The following is a 16,629-nucleotide window of genomic DNA, read 5'->3' on the forward strand; positions in this document are numbered from 1 at the left end:
TTGCATTGTTTTCCGTTTCAAATATTCTGATGAGTATTAACAAAACAGCTCTTTGAAGTTTCGTCTGAGGCTGAGCTCTTGGCAGTTCATTCGTAAACATGCGGCATGAGCAGAGAACAAGCATTAAATCAGGTGCTTATCAAAGACAGAGACGTTTTCAATTAAATCCACACCACCCTCAATCCCACAGGATTGAATTGGTTTCAGTGCTTCTCCACAAAAAAGCCTCTTCATTCAAATCACAAGAGTCCAGCATTATGACTTTACTTGCATTGCTCCAAATATCACAGCTTTTGAGGAAGCATGATCTTTCCAAACATTGCTGTATTTATTGTAGAGTCTAAAATCAAGCCAGATCTACCCAGAACACCCCAGCAAACATTCTGAGGTGATCATTCCTCACACAGTCTGCTTTATTAAGTTAGGTGCTATAAATACTAGAAAAGTGTGAGATTTTAACCTGCGCTCGCGCTTGCCGATTGCTTGCCCTGGAAACTGCCTCGCAACAACCCATAACACTCTAACAACTGTCTAGCAATCACCCAGTGAACACTAGCAACTTTGCAACCATTCAGAGCATCTTAGCAACCTCCTAGTAGGGTAGTGGGAGGTATGATAATATATATCGTTTTTTGCTATATTGTGTATACTGCGGTATGTACATATATAGCACTACCGAAACTTCAGAGTTAGACGTGCTGATATTTGGTAATACGATATATCACGATAATGAATATGCACAATATTGTTATCGTGGACACTTCAAAATACTGTGAATATTTAGTACGAATTATTAACATTTTTATAATACATTTTAAGAATACTTTACCCATCAACCGTATAAAATGCACAACACCACTGTATTATGTGTCAAAGGGACATGCGCACTCAGATATAACCAAGCCCAACGTGCAAGAGAAGCACATGGTGGAACGAGTGAAGGAGTCGCACTGAATGAAATTCCGTGTTCACTCTCTGACAGCAAAGGACGCTGATGGAACAGCAGAAATGCAGCGGTTACCCCAGGAACACTGTAAACAAAGCAGCTGCACTACTGAACAGTATTTAAAATGCTTCAAGCCATTCAGTTTTTTAATTTTTCATCACAGCACCAAATACTTAATACATAATGATTTAATAAGCTATTTTCAAACTTAAACATTTTTATATTTTAATCTGGACTACAACATGCCCTATGATGATTGAAAATGTTCTTATTATTTCTTTTTGTTCAGTGTCTTAGTGACATAAGGCTTCATTAGTTAACATGTTAATTCATTATTACCAAACTGACAATGAAAAATACTTAAAGCATTTATTAATCGTAGTTAATGTTAAAGTTTAATAATGTTACTAAAATCAAAAGTTGTAACTATTATTTAATGAACCTGAGCTAAAATTAACAATGATCAGTTGTATTATTTAATTAACATTTACAAAAAATAATACCTTCTGTAACAAATGTAGCTATTGCTCATTCTTAATCTTAGTTAATGCATTAACTAACATTAAATAATGAGACCTTATTGTAAAGTGTTACCTGTTGTTCTTTATAATTCTTTTGCACTATAATTTGTTTGAAACATTTTACTTTATAATTTTTTTGTGTATTGTGTTATTGTATTTAAATGTTTAGCGTTTTTGTTGTAAGACAAAGAGTTCTTAAACCTGTTATAGTATGACCATTTTTTTTTTTTGCAACTTATTTCAATATCATGATAATACTGTTTACCGTGATAAAAGCTTCAGCAATTATGAAAATGCAACATGAAAATTTGATACCATCACATGCCTATTCAGAGTGATGAAATGATGTTGCTTGATGTAAAACAAAAAAAAAAAGAGTTATAGGTGAAATATATTAGGGTTGGGACGATAAATCAATGCATCATGAATCGAGAAATGATTCTGGATCGATTCTGATATTTTCTGAATGTGTCGCGATTCTCTCTCAAACCGATTCTGAGCTTAGTTTTTAACAGCAGATGGCACTGCGTACTTTAGGAAAATAAAATAATCAATTCATAAGGTTCAAAAAGGTTGAAGCAAATTACAAGAGTGTTTGCAGTGGGCTTATTACATTAATCCCGCATCATAAAAGCATTCTGAGGTGCAAGTGTATTCTTGAATGCACAAGCGCTCTTTTATGTTAGCTTTTGAGCATGCGGTTAAAAACTAGCCTCAAGCACCATCTGCTGTTAAAGTCGTAGTTTTTGTTGTTTTTGGACCAAAATGTATTTTCGATGCTTCAAAAACTTCTAACTAAACCACTGATGTCACATGGACTACTTTGATGATGTTTTTATTACCTTTCTGGACATGGACAGTGCACCGAACATACACTTTCAATGGAAGGACAGAAAGCTCTCGGACTAAATTTAAAATATCTTAAACTGTGTTGGAGGTCTTACGGGTTTGGAACGACGTGACGGTGAGTCATTAATGGCATACAGTTGTGGCCAGAATTATTGGCACCCTTCATAAATATGGTCAAAGATGACTCTAAAAATAAATCTGCATTGTTTATCCATTCATTTTGGCCTTTAATTTATAAAATTAGCAAAAATCTAACCTTTCATTGAAGGAAAAGAATTGAAAGTGGGGGGGGGAAATCACATTATGAAATAAATGTTTTTCTCCAAAAGCTCTGAGTCTTCTTCTATAATGTCTGATGAGTTTGGAGAACACCTGACAAGAGATCAGAGGTCATTCCTCCATGCAGAATCTCTCCAGATCCTTCAGATTCCCAGATCCATGTTGGTGCTTCTTCTCTTCAGTTCACTTTACTCATTTTCTTTAGGTTTCAGGTCAGGGAACTGGGATGGCCATGTCAAAAGCTTCATTTTGTGCTCAGTGACCCATTTTTGTGTTGGTTTTGATGTTTGCTTTGGATCATTGTCCCGACGGATGATCCAACCACAGCCCATTATAAGATTTCTAGCAGAAGCGTTCAGGTTGTGATTTTTTATCAGTTAGTGTTTGGTAGAATCCATGATACCATATATCTGAACAAGATGTCCAGGACCTCCAGCACAAAAATAAGCTCACAACATTAAAGATCCAGCAATATATTTAACCGTGGGCATGGGGTACTTTTTATCCATGTGTGCACCAAATCCATCTGGTGGGTTTGCTGCCAAAAAGCTCTTCTTTTAGTTTCATCTGACCATAGAAGCTTGTCTCGTTTGAAGTTCCAGTCTTGTCTGACAACTGAATATGCTGGAGATTGTTTCTGGATGAGAGCAGAGGATTTTTCTTGAAAACCTCCCGAACAACTTGTGGGGATGTAGGTGCTTCTGATAATTTTTTTTAGGCTTTCTGAGATTCAAGACTCAACTAATCTCTGCAATTATCCAGCTGTGATCCTTGGAGAGTCTTTGGCCACTCAAACTCTCCTCCTCACTTCACATTAGGGCGATTTAGAGACACATCCTCTTCCAGACAGATTTGTAACATCTTTAGTTGATTGGAACATCTTAATTATTGCCCTGATAGTGGAAATGGGGATTTTCAATAATTTAGCTATTTTCTTACAGCCATTTTCTATTTTGTGAAGCTCAAAAATCTTTTGCTGCACATCAGAACTATATTCTTTGGTTTTTCTCATTGTGATGAATGATTAAAGGAATTTGGCCTTTGTGTTTCCTCATGTTTATTCTCCTGTGGAACAGGAAGTCATGGCTGGAAAATTTCATGTTCATGATCACCCTGGTGTGCTAAAAAAAAAAAGTGTAAATATCAATGGGAATATATTTCAGAGATATTTTAGTCATAAAAAATTCTAGGGGTGCCAATAATTGTGGCCAACGTATTTTGGAGAAAAACATTTATTTCTTAATGTTATTTTCCCCCCACTTTCAATTCTTTTCCTTCAATGAAAGGATAGAATTTTGCTAATTTTATGAATTAAGATCAAAAGGATAAACAATGCAGATTTATTTTTAGAGTCATCTTTGATCATATTTATGAAGGGTGCCAATAATTCTGGCCACAACTCTAATTTTAATTTTTGGGTGAACTAACCCCTAAAGAACTAAGCTCAGAATCGATTCGAGAGAGAATTGCGATGCAAAATATCAGAATTGATCCACATATCGCGATGCATCGATATATTGGCCCATCCCTACAATATATCATGAAAAGGAAAATGCCCATTGTGTGGAGTATTCATGTAAACACAGCCGGTTATGTCTCAATTGAATGTAAACAGTTGGGTGTAAACCAGATGTGTATCAGTATAATGGATTCATGCATTTGGTCTTAAAGTGACAGCAGACAGATAAACTGGCTTCTTTAATAAAATTTGCTTCTTTTTCTTATGTTTAAGAACAGAAATGAGATAAAATAACTATATAGTGATATATATCATTATCATGAAATAAAATTGCTCATTTCACCTAACACCTAGCTTTCACCTGCCACCTAGCAAGGTCAACATACTTGTAAAACTTCAAATAAACCAATTATTTAAACTATAAAAAGGCTTCAAATAACCTTTAAACTTCAAAACAACTTTTTCAAGCAAACATTTTGTCAAGTTGAATTATTTGCAATTCGCTGCAATGGCTGGCACAGAAACTGTGTGTGTCTTCACCTTTGCAGATCAAAAATAATGTCGAGATGTTCAGAACTTACTTCCTACCACACAAGATCATTATGAAGGTCCCACCAGACTTATTAGATAATCTCACAGCTAAAAAGGATGTGACTGCTTTTGACTTATCCACCGCCTAATCACTCAAAGTGAGACACACGCAAATGAGATGCAATTAAGACAAGCTGTGTGGTGAAGAGTCATTTATAAAGACATCAGGACTCACTTGTTCTCGTTGCTGGAATCATATCGTGGGGTCGGGTCGTAGTCATTGCCATTCACATCATAGCTAGCAAGCTGATCCTAAATGACAGACAAAACACGATAAATAAACCATCTGAGGCATTGAGAATGAAATAAACCAATTTGGTTTTCCACTGTAGTCATCTAGAGTGCTAAAATATATAACACAAGCAATGATGTTATAATTCATGCTGTGTAGAGCTCCCTCAAGTTGTTCCAAACCTGTATGAGTTTCTTTCTTCAGTTGAATACAAATGAAGATATTTTAAAGAATGTTGGTAACCAGACAGTTGATTGTAGCCATTGACTTCCATAGTGTTTTCTTTCCTACTATGGAAGCCAATGGCTAAAGTAAACTGTTTGATTACCAATATTCTTCAAAATATCTTCTTTTGTGTTCAGCAGAAGAAAGAAACTCATACAGGTTTGGAACCACTTGAGTTAGAGTAAATGACGACAACATTTACAGAGACCACAGAAAGTTTCAAGATAATCTCACATAGTTCTGAGCCAGATCCGGATGATTCCTCTCAATACCGTCGTCCAAGATGGTGATGACCACATTTCGACCTGTGTAGCCTCTCTGCCAGGCCGCAAGGATATTCATTTCTGAACGACAGCGGCTGTTTTTATCACTACAGTGCTGGAAGACAAATAGAAGTCATCAACATCAATGTACCTTCACTTGCAATCAGTTTCAGGCACACGCATTTGACTTTGAAAATAGGAAACATTGGAACATTACAGACATTCTCCGCTCTCCAGAAACACAAGCCTTTATTACTTTAGTAACCTTATGACTCAATTCGTCTGTGAGGAAATATGTCACAGCAAGCGGCCGCAAGAACCTGTAAATTAAACGGGACAATTCATGTTTATTCAGCGGCAGAGGTTTGCGTGTCCTTGAGGGTCTCATTTATGATTCTTTTCAACGCAGTCTTTGAGGACACGATCAACAAAGACGTCCCAGTGTGAAGTCAACATCTGAGGAAGGATTGAAAACAGTCTCTGAGTGCTGCAATATTAATCATGCGAACGCAAATAAACAGAATATGCTTTAGTATCATCTGAAAATATCAGCTCTGATGGATTAACCATTAATTGTGTAGTGTTTGATACTGATGTATGAAGAACAAAATGATTTGCAGAGACACTTCAATAAAACGAACAAGGTCTGAAGTCCTTCGAAGACACTTTTCGGAAGGGGAAAAAAAATGAGATGCCAACGAATAAAGAACTATTATTATAGAGTGAAGTAGGATATAATTCATGAACTTTACCCTGGAAATGTATGCGTGTGTGCGTGTGTGTGTGTGTGTGTGTCCTATTAGCCAAAGAAAGCATCTTTTGTCATAGAAAGCACAGATTCAGAGAGAAAAAGTTTACATTCTGTTCTGCTTTCATTATCCATTTAAAGGTGCTCTAAGTGATCCTGGGCAGAGTAACTTCCTGTTGACGTTCGAAGTGTTGTCAAAATAAACAGAGGCTAGCTAGACCCTCCCTCCTCCTCCTCCTCCTCCTCCTCCTCCTCCTCCTCCTCCTCCTCCTCCTCCTCCTCCTCCCCCTCCCCTCCGTGCTTCCTGAAACAGTCATGAACGCGCATTTAAAATCATTCTTGTCGGTTATTGGCTGGAGCATGTTTATTATGATTCGATTTTTTCCATTTATTGACTGACTTTCTTTTCTTTTTTTTTATTGCTGAAGTTTTTTGTTAAAGGGTTAGTTCACAAAAAAATGAAAATCCTGTCATTAATTACTCACCCTCATGTCGTTCTACACCCATAAGACCTTCGTTCATCTTCAGAACACAAATTAATATATATATATATATATTTTTTTGATCAAATCTGATGGCTCCGTGCGGCCTGCATTGACAAAAAGATAATTAACGCTTTCAGATGCCCAGAAAGGTACTAAAAACGTATTTAAAAACAGTTCATGTCACTACAGTGGTTCAACCTTAATATTATAAAGCGACGAGAATACTTTTTGTGCGCCAAAAAACACTAAATGACTTCATCAATATCTAGTGATGGGTGATTTCAAAACACTGCTCAATGAAGCTTCGAAGCTTTACAAATCTTTTGTTTTGAATCGGTGGTTCAGATCATGTATCAAACTGCCAAAGTTACATGAACTATTGAAATTTTGAAACACTTGTAACGTAACGAATCCTTGTTTACTGAAATCACGTGACTTTGGCAGTTTGATTCACACTCCGAACCACTGATTTAAAAACAAAAGATTGGTTAAGCTTTGAAGCTTCATGAAGCAGTGTTTTGAAATCACCTGTCACTAGATATTGTTGAATAAAGTTGTTATTTTGGTTTTTTTGGCGCACAAAAAGTATTCTCGCCGCTTAAACATATTAATTTGTGTTCCAACGATGAACGAAGGTCTTACGGGTGTGGAACGACATGACGGTGAGTAATTAATGATAGAAATCTCATTTTTGGGTGAACTAACCCTTTAACTTTCTTCTCCTGCATCCTATTCTTCTTAAATCCAGAATGGCTAAATAGCTGTAAAGTCAGCCCAGGTGAGAAAAAGTAACGCATTACTTTCCATAAAAAGTAACTAACACAATTAGTTACTTTTTTAGGGAGTAACGCAATATTACAATGCATTACTTTTAAAAGTAAGAGAGGTGACAGAAGCTTTTAAGCACTTACAGGCAGCATTCATTGGAGGTTATAAAAACTTTGACTTCTGGGGGATGAATAATATGTTTAGAGCCAGTTTGATCTTTTTCATCAACTTTACTTTCTAGGAATCACTCAAATGTCTATTAATAAACTTTATATAACAGTTTACTGATGCCTTTGATGAATTGTTTTCATAAAAAAAAAAGTTGTTGGAAGATTAATGGTGGTGACATTAAAGTCATGCGACTATGGTGTAGTTCATTTATAGCCTAGATTTAGCTTTTTACTTCTGCCGACTGTATTTAGGCACTGAAATTCATAAAGTTGGGTTCATTTGTGAAGATCACCATGATGAACAAAACATTTAACAATCATAAACTTCTGTTGGTCATGGAGCTTATTTTCTGCAATACTCCAAAAGCCAATGGAAAAATCCAATCAGCTTTTTGTCAAGGGAACCAGGGATTGTAAAATGATGCTTATGACTGAAATTTGCCCTGACTGATGCTGCCAGTGTTAGAGTGATTGTGTTCATTTCCTCTCAACATCACTAAACCTACAGTATGAATTCATTTGTAATTCATAGCATCAAGCTTGTTAGAGAAACAAACTAGCGCACACATACACTACTTTCACACAGTTCGGTTTTTATGAGGCCAGGGCAGCGGAAACAGTCCTGCCATAAAACAAATAAAACAACAGGAGCTTCACAAACGAGCCTGTTTAATGAAGCACAAATCAGTGGCCCTTTTCTCCAGGAGTCACTGGAAATGAGGCAGCAATTCATTTGCTAAATCACTTCATTAGGGAAAAAAAAGGTCAACAAGTAAAGATAGCATAGATATGAAATACAAGACTGAATGTGTGAAATATCTACTAACAATGTACCACATGTTGGACCATTTGGGATCGTTGAAATGGATGTAGCTCGGGTCACTCCTGGCGTGGCGTTTCACTCGTGATTTCACCACCTGCTGCTGCGCCCAATCAACCTGCAGAAAAAGCCCGGGTTACACTGACTCACATCAAAGACTAAACAGTTTAGGCTCACCTTCATGCACATAAACATGTCTGTGAAACGCGCGGCCTGTATTTAGTCACGCTCTAGCTTTTCCATTACGTGAGGCATATGAAGTCATTGCATTTTGAGTAGAAACAAATGGGAATGTAGTACTCCGAAACGTGCTTTCCTAAATACAGCCTGAAGAAGAAATATAGTCACACATCCAAAATATATGCATATCCACATAAGTTGAAGAGATTTTTTTATTATACACAAGACAAAAAAAAAAAAAGCACATGTTTCAAGAAATCTTTGATGCAATATATACACACTACTGTTTAAAATTTTGAGGTTGGTAAGATTTTTTTAATGTTTTTAAAATAGCTGTTTTCTATTTTAATAAACTTTCAAATGTAATTTATTCCTGTGATCAAAGCTGAATTTTCAGCATCATTACTCCAGTCTTCAGTGTCACATGATCCTTCAGAAATCATTCTAATATGCTGATTTGCTGCTCAAGAAACATTTCTGATTTTTATCAATGTTGAAAACAATTGTGCTGCTTCATATTTTTGGGGAAACCGTGATGCATTTTTTTCAGGATTCTTTGATTAATAGAAAGTTAAAAAGAACAGCATTTAATTAAAATAGAAATCTTTTTTAACATTATAAATGTCTTTACTGTCAATGCATCCTTGCTAAATAAAAAATGTTTTTTTCAGGATTATTTGATGAATAGAAGGTTCAAAATAACATCATTTACTTGAAATAGGTTTTCTTGTAACAATATAAAAGTCACTTTTGATCAGTGTAATGCATAAATAAAAATATTTATTTTTAAAATCAAACTTTTGAACAGGACACCATGTTCCAAATTATTATGCAAGTGACATATCAGTAAGATTTCAGTAGAATAAACATTTAGATTTTAGTTTTTCTAAGAAAATGTTTGTTTGTTTATTTATCCATGTCTTTTTAGATAACTGGTATCAATCTCAGACAAAATAATTTGTCAGATCTATGGAAACCCTACTTAGAGGTTGTTCCACATTATTAAACAAGTCACAGTTCTCATGCAATATGGGGAGGAAGAAAGATCTTTCTGAAGATGAAAAGCATGAAATGGTGCAATGTTGTGCAAAAGGCATGAAAACAACTAATATTGTGTGAAACTGAATGGAGATCATCGAATTATCATAAGATTTGTGAGTGATTTAGAGCACAGCAGAACTCAGTCAGATAAAGGCTTGTTAATGAATGTTCCTGTCAAAAAAAATGTAGTGTATTAAAAGGGCAGCTATAAAAAAAGCCAGTGTTGAGCAGCAAACAGGTATTTGAAGCTGCTGGTGTCTCTGGAGTCTCAAGAAGCTCTCCATGCAGGCTGGCAGTTGTGCGTAAAAATGCATTTTAGACACCACTAACCAAAACTCACAAAGAGAAACATTTACAGTGGGTTTAGAAATACATGAAGACTCATTTTTTAAATAGTTTTATTCACTGACTAATGCTGTACTACAATAGATGGTCTAAACGGATGGATTTCTGGATGGTTGGTGAATGGCCACCACGTTCCAACAAGACTGTGACGTCAGCAAGGAGCTGGCGGGTGATGATTTGGGCTGGAATATTGGGAAGTGAGATGGAAGGTCCCTTTAGGGGAACTTTTTGTGAAGTTCATAACTGGCCATTTTCAGCTATGATATAAAAAGGAGGATAGTGCCTTCTGAAATACAATGCACTATGCACTATCCCATGCTGCAACAAAAACACCATGGCAATAAAACTGTTTGAAAATGTATTTCTACACCCACTGTAAATGATTCTAGAGACACCAGGAGCTTCAAATACCTCAACACTGGCTTTTCTATAGCTGCCCTTTTAATACACTACATTTTTTGACAGGAACTTTCATTAACAAGCCTTTATCTGACTGAGTTCTGCTGTGCTCTAAATCACTCACAAATCTTATGATAATTCGATGATCTCCATTCAGTTTCACACAATATTAGTTGTTTTCATGCCTTTTGCACAACATTGCACCATTTCATGCTTTTCATCTTCAGAAAGATCTTTCTTCCTCCTCATATTGCATGAGAACTGTGACTTGTTTAATAATGTGGAACAACCTCTAAGTAGGGTTTCCATAGATCTGGCAAATTATTTTGTCTGATATTGATACCAGTTATCTAAAAAGACATGGATAAATAAACAAACAAACATTTTCTTAGAAAAACTAAAATCTGAATGTTTATTCTACTGAAATTTTACTGATATGTCAATTGCATAATAATTTGGAACGCAGTGTAGTGCTGAATACTTATAGGAGTTTGCTCACATTACTCTCTTAAATAAGTAATCGCAACAGTAATAGTAATGCTGCCGTTTTACAGTTCACTTATTATTATTATATTTGGTTAGTGGAATCATGTTTTACCTTGAATACTAAATATAAAACCAACAATGAATTAGAGTGTGTTAGTCCAAAAATGACTAAAGGCAAGGACAAAAGTGTGCTTTCCATATCGATTAGAGCTGCACCAAACGCATTCAGATCTATCTAGATCTCTGTATCCTTCCAGTTAACGTATCCTCTGCTGTAAATAAAGGGATGTGGACTTCTAATTAGAAAAGTCGCCCAGCCATGCCCGCAGATTTATTTGTCTTGCGGATATGCCGAATTTGTGGTTCTCCTCAAAAGAGCTTAACTTCAGAATCACTAGCGCACTATGCTTTCTTGCCTTCATTAAAGGAGGTCCAGAGGGAAAATGCAAAGAAAATCACATATTGCAATAATTATGTATTTCTCTGTTACAGTCCCAATGCTATAAATACATGGGTTGGGAATCAAGAACCAGTTCTTATTAAAAATGGGTTCTATTAAATAAATAAACAATTAAACAGAACCAAATGACTTTCGTGACATGTGGTTCCATTAATAATTCTTGTATGTTTCTGAACCACTAATGAATCTCCGGCAAGTTGTTTGGAGGCTGAATTGAATGTCATGAGAGAGAAAGGCTGGGTGCCGCAAAAAAGTACAAAGATAAAAATAAAGACAACTCGCCTTAAATGCAACAATAAACATACAGCATAATAACTGTACCTGCCCATTATTGAATCGGGCAATTTATGAATAAATTACTTCTATGAGACGGTTAGTTCACCCAAAAATGAAAATAATGTCATTTATTACTCACCTTTATGTCGTTCTACACCCGTAAGACCTTCGTTCATCTTCAGAACACAAATTGAGATATTTTAGTTGAAATCCGATGGCTCAGTGAGGCCTGCATAGACAGCAATGGTACTTCCTCTCTTCCTCTTGAAGATGAACGAAGGTCTTACGCGTGTGGAACGACATGAGGGTTAGTAATAAATGACATTATTTCATTTTTTTTGTGTAACTAACCCTTTAATGGAATAGCTAATAAGATGGTTTGAATCATCTGACTCACTCAATCATTCAGTTAAATCAGTTATAAACTTACAGTATTAGTTAGGATATATAGTATAAAGGGCTATTAGACAGATTTAAAAAATAAGTGGTGCCTCAATTAATATGTCGTGAAAACTGCATGTATTAGAATTTAAAATAGTTTAGATGAAGTACAGTGTATCACACTAATTGGCAGCAAATCATTAGCACATGTACTAAGTAACAAGAAAATAAACTATGCAGTTCATTTGATTTGTAGTGTGTACTGTAGCTTACACCGTATTATAAACTGGATAGTTTAATTGGATGATCTGAAGGTGATAAATACTGATAAACACCTGTGACTGTACATTCTGACTGACTGTTTTTCTCCAATAGAAAGCAATGAAATTACCACATTCAAGGTCCAGAAAAGTAGTAAATAATAGAGAGTGTAAAGAGAGAATAGAGAGTAGTAAAGAGCAATGAGAATACTTTTTGTGCATAAAAACAAAACAAAAATAATATTTTAACAAAATATTTAACAAAAACAATAAAATAACTTTATTCAACAATTTTTCCTCTTCCCTGTCAGTCTCCTACGCAGTTGACGCAATAAACGCAGCGCTTCCGTGTTTATGTCCGTGTTTTGCGCACAAAAAGTATTCTCGTCACTTCATAACATTAAGGTTGAACCACTGTAATCACATTGACTATTTTAATGATGTCTTTACTACTTCTCTGGACCTTGTATGTGGTAATTTCATTGTTTTCTATTGGAGATAAAAAAAAAAAACTCTTGTATTTCATCAAATATATCTTAATTTGTGTTCCGAAGATGAACGAAGGTCTTGCAGGTGTAGAACGAGTTATTAATGACAGAAATTTCATTTTTGGGTTAACTAATCCTTTAATACACCAAGTCGCACTGTTCATGATATGATCTTTGAGCCAATGAACTATATTACTTGACTAAAAAAATATTTATTATTACTGATACTATAATTTTTTTTGTTTGTTTGTTTTTGAAAGTAGTCTCATTCTCACAGAGGCTGCATTTATTTAATAAAAAAAATACAGTAAAAACCGTTATACTGTTAAAAAAAAAATTATATATATATATATTTAAATAAATGTTTTCTATGTGAATATACCTTAAAATGTAATTATTTAAGCTGAATTTTCAGCATTATTACTCCAGTCTTCAGTGTCACATGATCCTTCAGAAATCATTATATATAATATGCTGATTTGCTGCTCATTTCTGATTATTATCAATGTTGAAAACAGTTGTGCCGCTTCATATTTTTGTGGAATTGTTCAAAATAACTTTTTTTTAATTTATGAAATGTCTTCATGATCATCAATTGAATGCATCTATACTGAATAAAATTATTAATTTCTTTAAGAAAAAAAATCGGTAACACTTTACAATATGGTTCATTTTTTAACATTAGTTAATGTATTAACTAACTATGAACAATACATTTGTTAATCTTTGTTAACGTTAACAAAAATACAGCTGTTCATTGTTCATGTTAGTTCACAGTGCATTAACTAATGTTAACAAATACAACTCTTGATTTTAATAATGTAATGTATTGAATTTAATCATGTTAACTGCATGTTGATATGAAAGATTAAATTTCCTTTCAGTGTCAGTGTCCTTTTATGAGGACAACAACACATCTATTGGAAGAGCTGTTTTTTTTCTGTTCTTTTCAGCTTGACAGCTCTTTGCTTGCGGTTACAAAACATTTCGCGCCGCCTCGCATGGCCTCTGCCTGTGGCCTGACACTGATGAAATGGGTTATTGGGCATTTGCCACGCCGCACCATTTGTACACATGGCCTGGGGCAGGATATGATCAGAGGACCTCCGTCAGATGCCCTCCAATAGACCTGGACTGTTTTATTACTCCCGAGATGCCGGCTGTCGGGAGGAGATAATCTTAGCAGGAGAGGGCTGGCTTCCAAATCCTGCAAACAGCTTGACTTTGAATGCCTGGCTGCTCTGTCAAATGAAGTCTTGGGCAAACACGGCTGCTCGTCATATTAATGCATCCGGGACTGAAATGATTTAATGTGTAAGTCGGAGAAGCTGAATGTTGGAACATAGGAACCATCTGAAAGTAGGAGGGACACAATTGTAACAGAACTTAACAGCTTGGCTCATGAATATTCATTATGTTTAATATTCAACAGTAGTCACTGTACTCCTACCTGATTTGCTGAGAAGCACAATGGTAAATAGGAACTAGATGTAGTAGGATTGTAGCAATTGAGCACAACCACTTCGAAGAGGCTTCGCTTGATCTTAACGTTGTTTTTATATGTGTCCAACTACAATTCTTTAATTTGTACTGTTGTCAAGCAAAGCAAAAGTCTTAAAACATACTTATTTCCTAAAACGTGTCCCCACATATAACGGCTGCTACACCCCTTAAGACAGGTTGTTTTTGTAAAAGAATCCTTATTTAAAAACTTTATAAACTATAATTATTAGCTTCCGGCAGACAGCCGTACACATCGATTTATGTCAAAAGAGTGACCTCTGATGCGACGTAGGATGTAGGAGTATCGTAAGTTTAGACGCCTCTCGCGGTTCAAACAAATAGGGCTGGGGAACAAACTCAAGCTCCTCTTTTCTTATATTGAAATCCTCTGACATTTCTCTCTAAAAATTCTCATTTTAGACTTCTAAGTCTGACCGGTGTTTTGTTTTTTGTTTTTTTTCCTTTGCACCTCTGCATTCGTCAATATGTCAAAGGTTACTGTTCCGCCGGAACCAGACTCGTGTACGGCCTAGTTATTATAGTTTATAAAGTTTTAAATATGCACTCTAAAAAATGCTGGGTTAAAAACAACCCAAGTTGGGTTGAAAATGGACAAACCCAGCAATTTCGTTGTTTTAACCCAGCAGTTGGGTTAAATGTTTGCCCAACCTGCTGGGTAGTTTTACTCAACTATTGTTTAAAAAATTTCAGTATTGCTTACTTAAAATGAACCCAAAATATCTTGAAAATTAACATTTATTAATATGTTTAATAAATGAACATTTTAATTTCATTTTAGATTCATTTTAAGTCAGCCATATAGTCATTTTCAAACAATAGTTGGGTTAAATAAAACTACCCAGCAGGTTGGGCAAACATTTAACCCAACAGTTGGGTTAAAACAACCCAATCGCTGGGTTTGTCCATTTTCAACCCAACTTGGGTTGTTTTTAACCCAGCATTTTTTAGAGTGTGGATATTTTTCTTACAAAAACCCACCGCTTCGCTTTAGGAGGCCTTTAATAACCCGCTGGAGCCGTGTGGATTACTTTTATGATGGATGGATGCGCTTTTTTGGGCTTCAAAATCTTTAGCACCATTATAAAGCTTGGAGGAGCCAGGATATTTTTAATACAACTCCAATTGTGTTTGTCTGAAAGAAGATAGTCATATACACTTAGGATGGCTTGAGGGTGACTAAATCATGGGATAATTTACATTTTTGGGTGAACTATCCCTTTGAACTGTAAAAAAAAAAAAAAAAATTGCAAAAACAATTCTACAACAATAGAGAATAATATACAGAAGAGGATTAGGGCCAAGCAATAATAAAAAAAATAAAACCTCTTTAATCTCGAGATTAAAGTTGTTAAATTTTGAGAAAAAAGTCAAGATAAAATGTTGAGAATAAATTCGTTAAATTATGAGAAAAATGTCGTTAAATTTCAAGAAAAAGTCGAGATAAAATGTTGAGAATAAAGTCATTAAATTATGAGAATAAAGTCATTAAATTATGAGAACAAATCCGTAATTTAACGACTTTTTTCTCGTAATTTAACAACTTTTTTCTCATAATTTAATGACTTTATTCTCAACATTTTATCTGGACTTTTTTCTCGAAATTTAACGACTTTTTTCTCGTAATTTAACGAGTTTATTCTCAACATTTTATCTTGACTTTTTTCTCGAAATTTAACGACTTTTTTCTCGTAATTTAACAACTTTAATCTCGAGATGGTTTTATTTTTTTATTATTGCTTGGCCCTAATCCTCTTCTGTAATAATATAACTTGTAAATGTCAAATCTTTAAATGCGTAAATTCATCGCGCTGTTTATGTCCATCCTCAGTGATGGAGGCTCCGACTCCAAGGCGTGCTTAAAATCAGCCGTTTTTACAAAAATATCGAGGCTCGAGCATGATCTAAAGTCTGAAAACAGAGACTGAATGAAATGGAAAACAACAGCAGCACAACTTTAATGCAGGGGCATCTGAAAATAAAACATCCCAGGGCTCTCCAACCTCAAAACGACGAGACAGCAGTGTAAGTATTTGGACGATTACAGTGAATTTTTACACAGAACTAGAATATGGTTGTCACTCTCATATTTTGTACTTACTATGGCCATGTTCATACATTCATATAGTTTTAATTTTTTTATTAAATAACTTTTTTAATAACTTTTTTCCTATAAAGTGTCAGTTATAGTTTTACAGTCATTGTACACAGTGGAGGGAGGAGGGTCCATCTGTGCTATTGTTTAATTATGCAATATCGAGCATTGAGTGCTTTTGCAACCCCGGGCTGAAAGTCACCCTGTTCAGTGTTGAAACAGAAAGTCCACCAAAATGACACATAACAAAACAATATGTCCCAGTAACCAACCCTAAAGTTAAAAATTAAGAACAGCATAGATTAACTGAATTTTGACCAATGTAATGCGGATGAGTATTG

At 35.1% G+C, this 16,629-nt stretch overlaps 1 protein-coding gene across 3 annotated transcripts in view; it reads right to left on the minus strand.

Moving 5' to 3' along the window:
• The window catches only part of pcsk6 (proprotein convertase subtilisin/kexin type 6), a 164,463-nt gene that overhangs the window by 142,183 nt on the left and 5,651 nt on the right, over positions 1–16,629 (minus strand). For 2 of the 3 annotated variants that reach the window (XM_067401397.1, XM_067401399.1), the window contains exons 3-5: positions 8,364–8,474; positions 5,337–5,480; positions 4,821–4,897 (exon numbers count right to left, since the gene is read on the minus strand). In XM_067401397.1, coding sequence (XP_067257498.1) covers positions 4,821–4,897; positions 5,337–5,480; positions 8,364–8,474 — 332 coding nt within the window. The remainder of the gene's footprint in view (positions 1–4,820; positions 4,898–5,336; positions 5,481–8,363; positions 8,475–16,629) is intronic. The other variant, XM_067401398.1, reaches the window with a different exon arrangement.

Source organism: Chanodichthys erythropterus, chromosome 11 (genome assembly GCF_024489055.1).
Source record: "Chanodichthys erythropterus isolate Z2021 chromosome 11, ASM2448905v1, whole genome shotgun sequence".
Taxonomy (NCBI): domain Eukaryota; kingdom Metazoa; phylum Chordata; class Actinopteri; order Cypriniformes; family Xenocyprididae; genus Chanodichthys; species Chanodichthys erythropterus.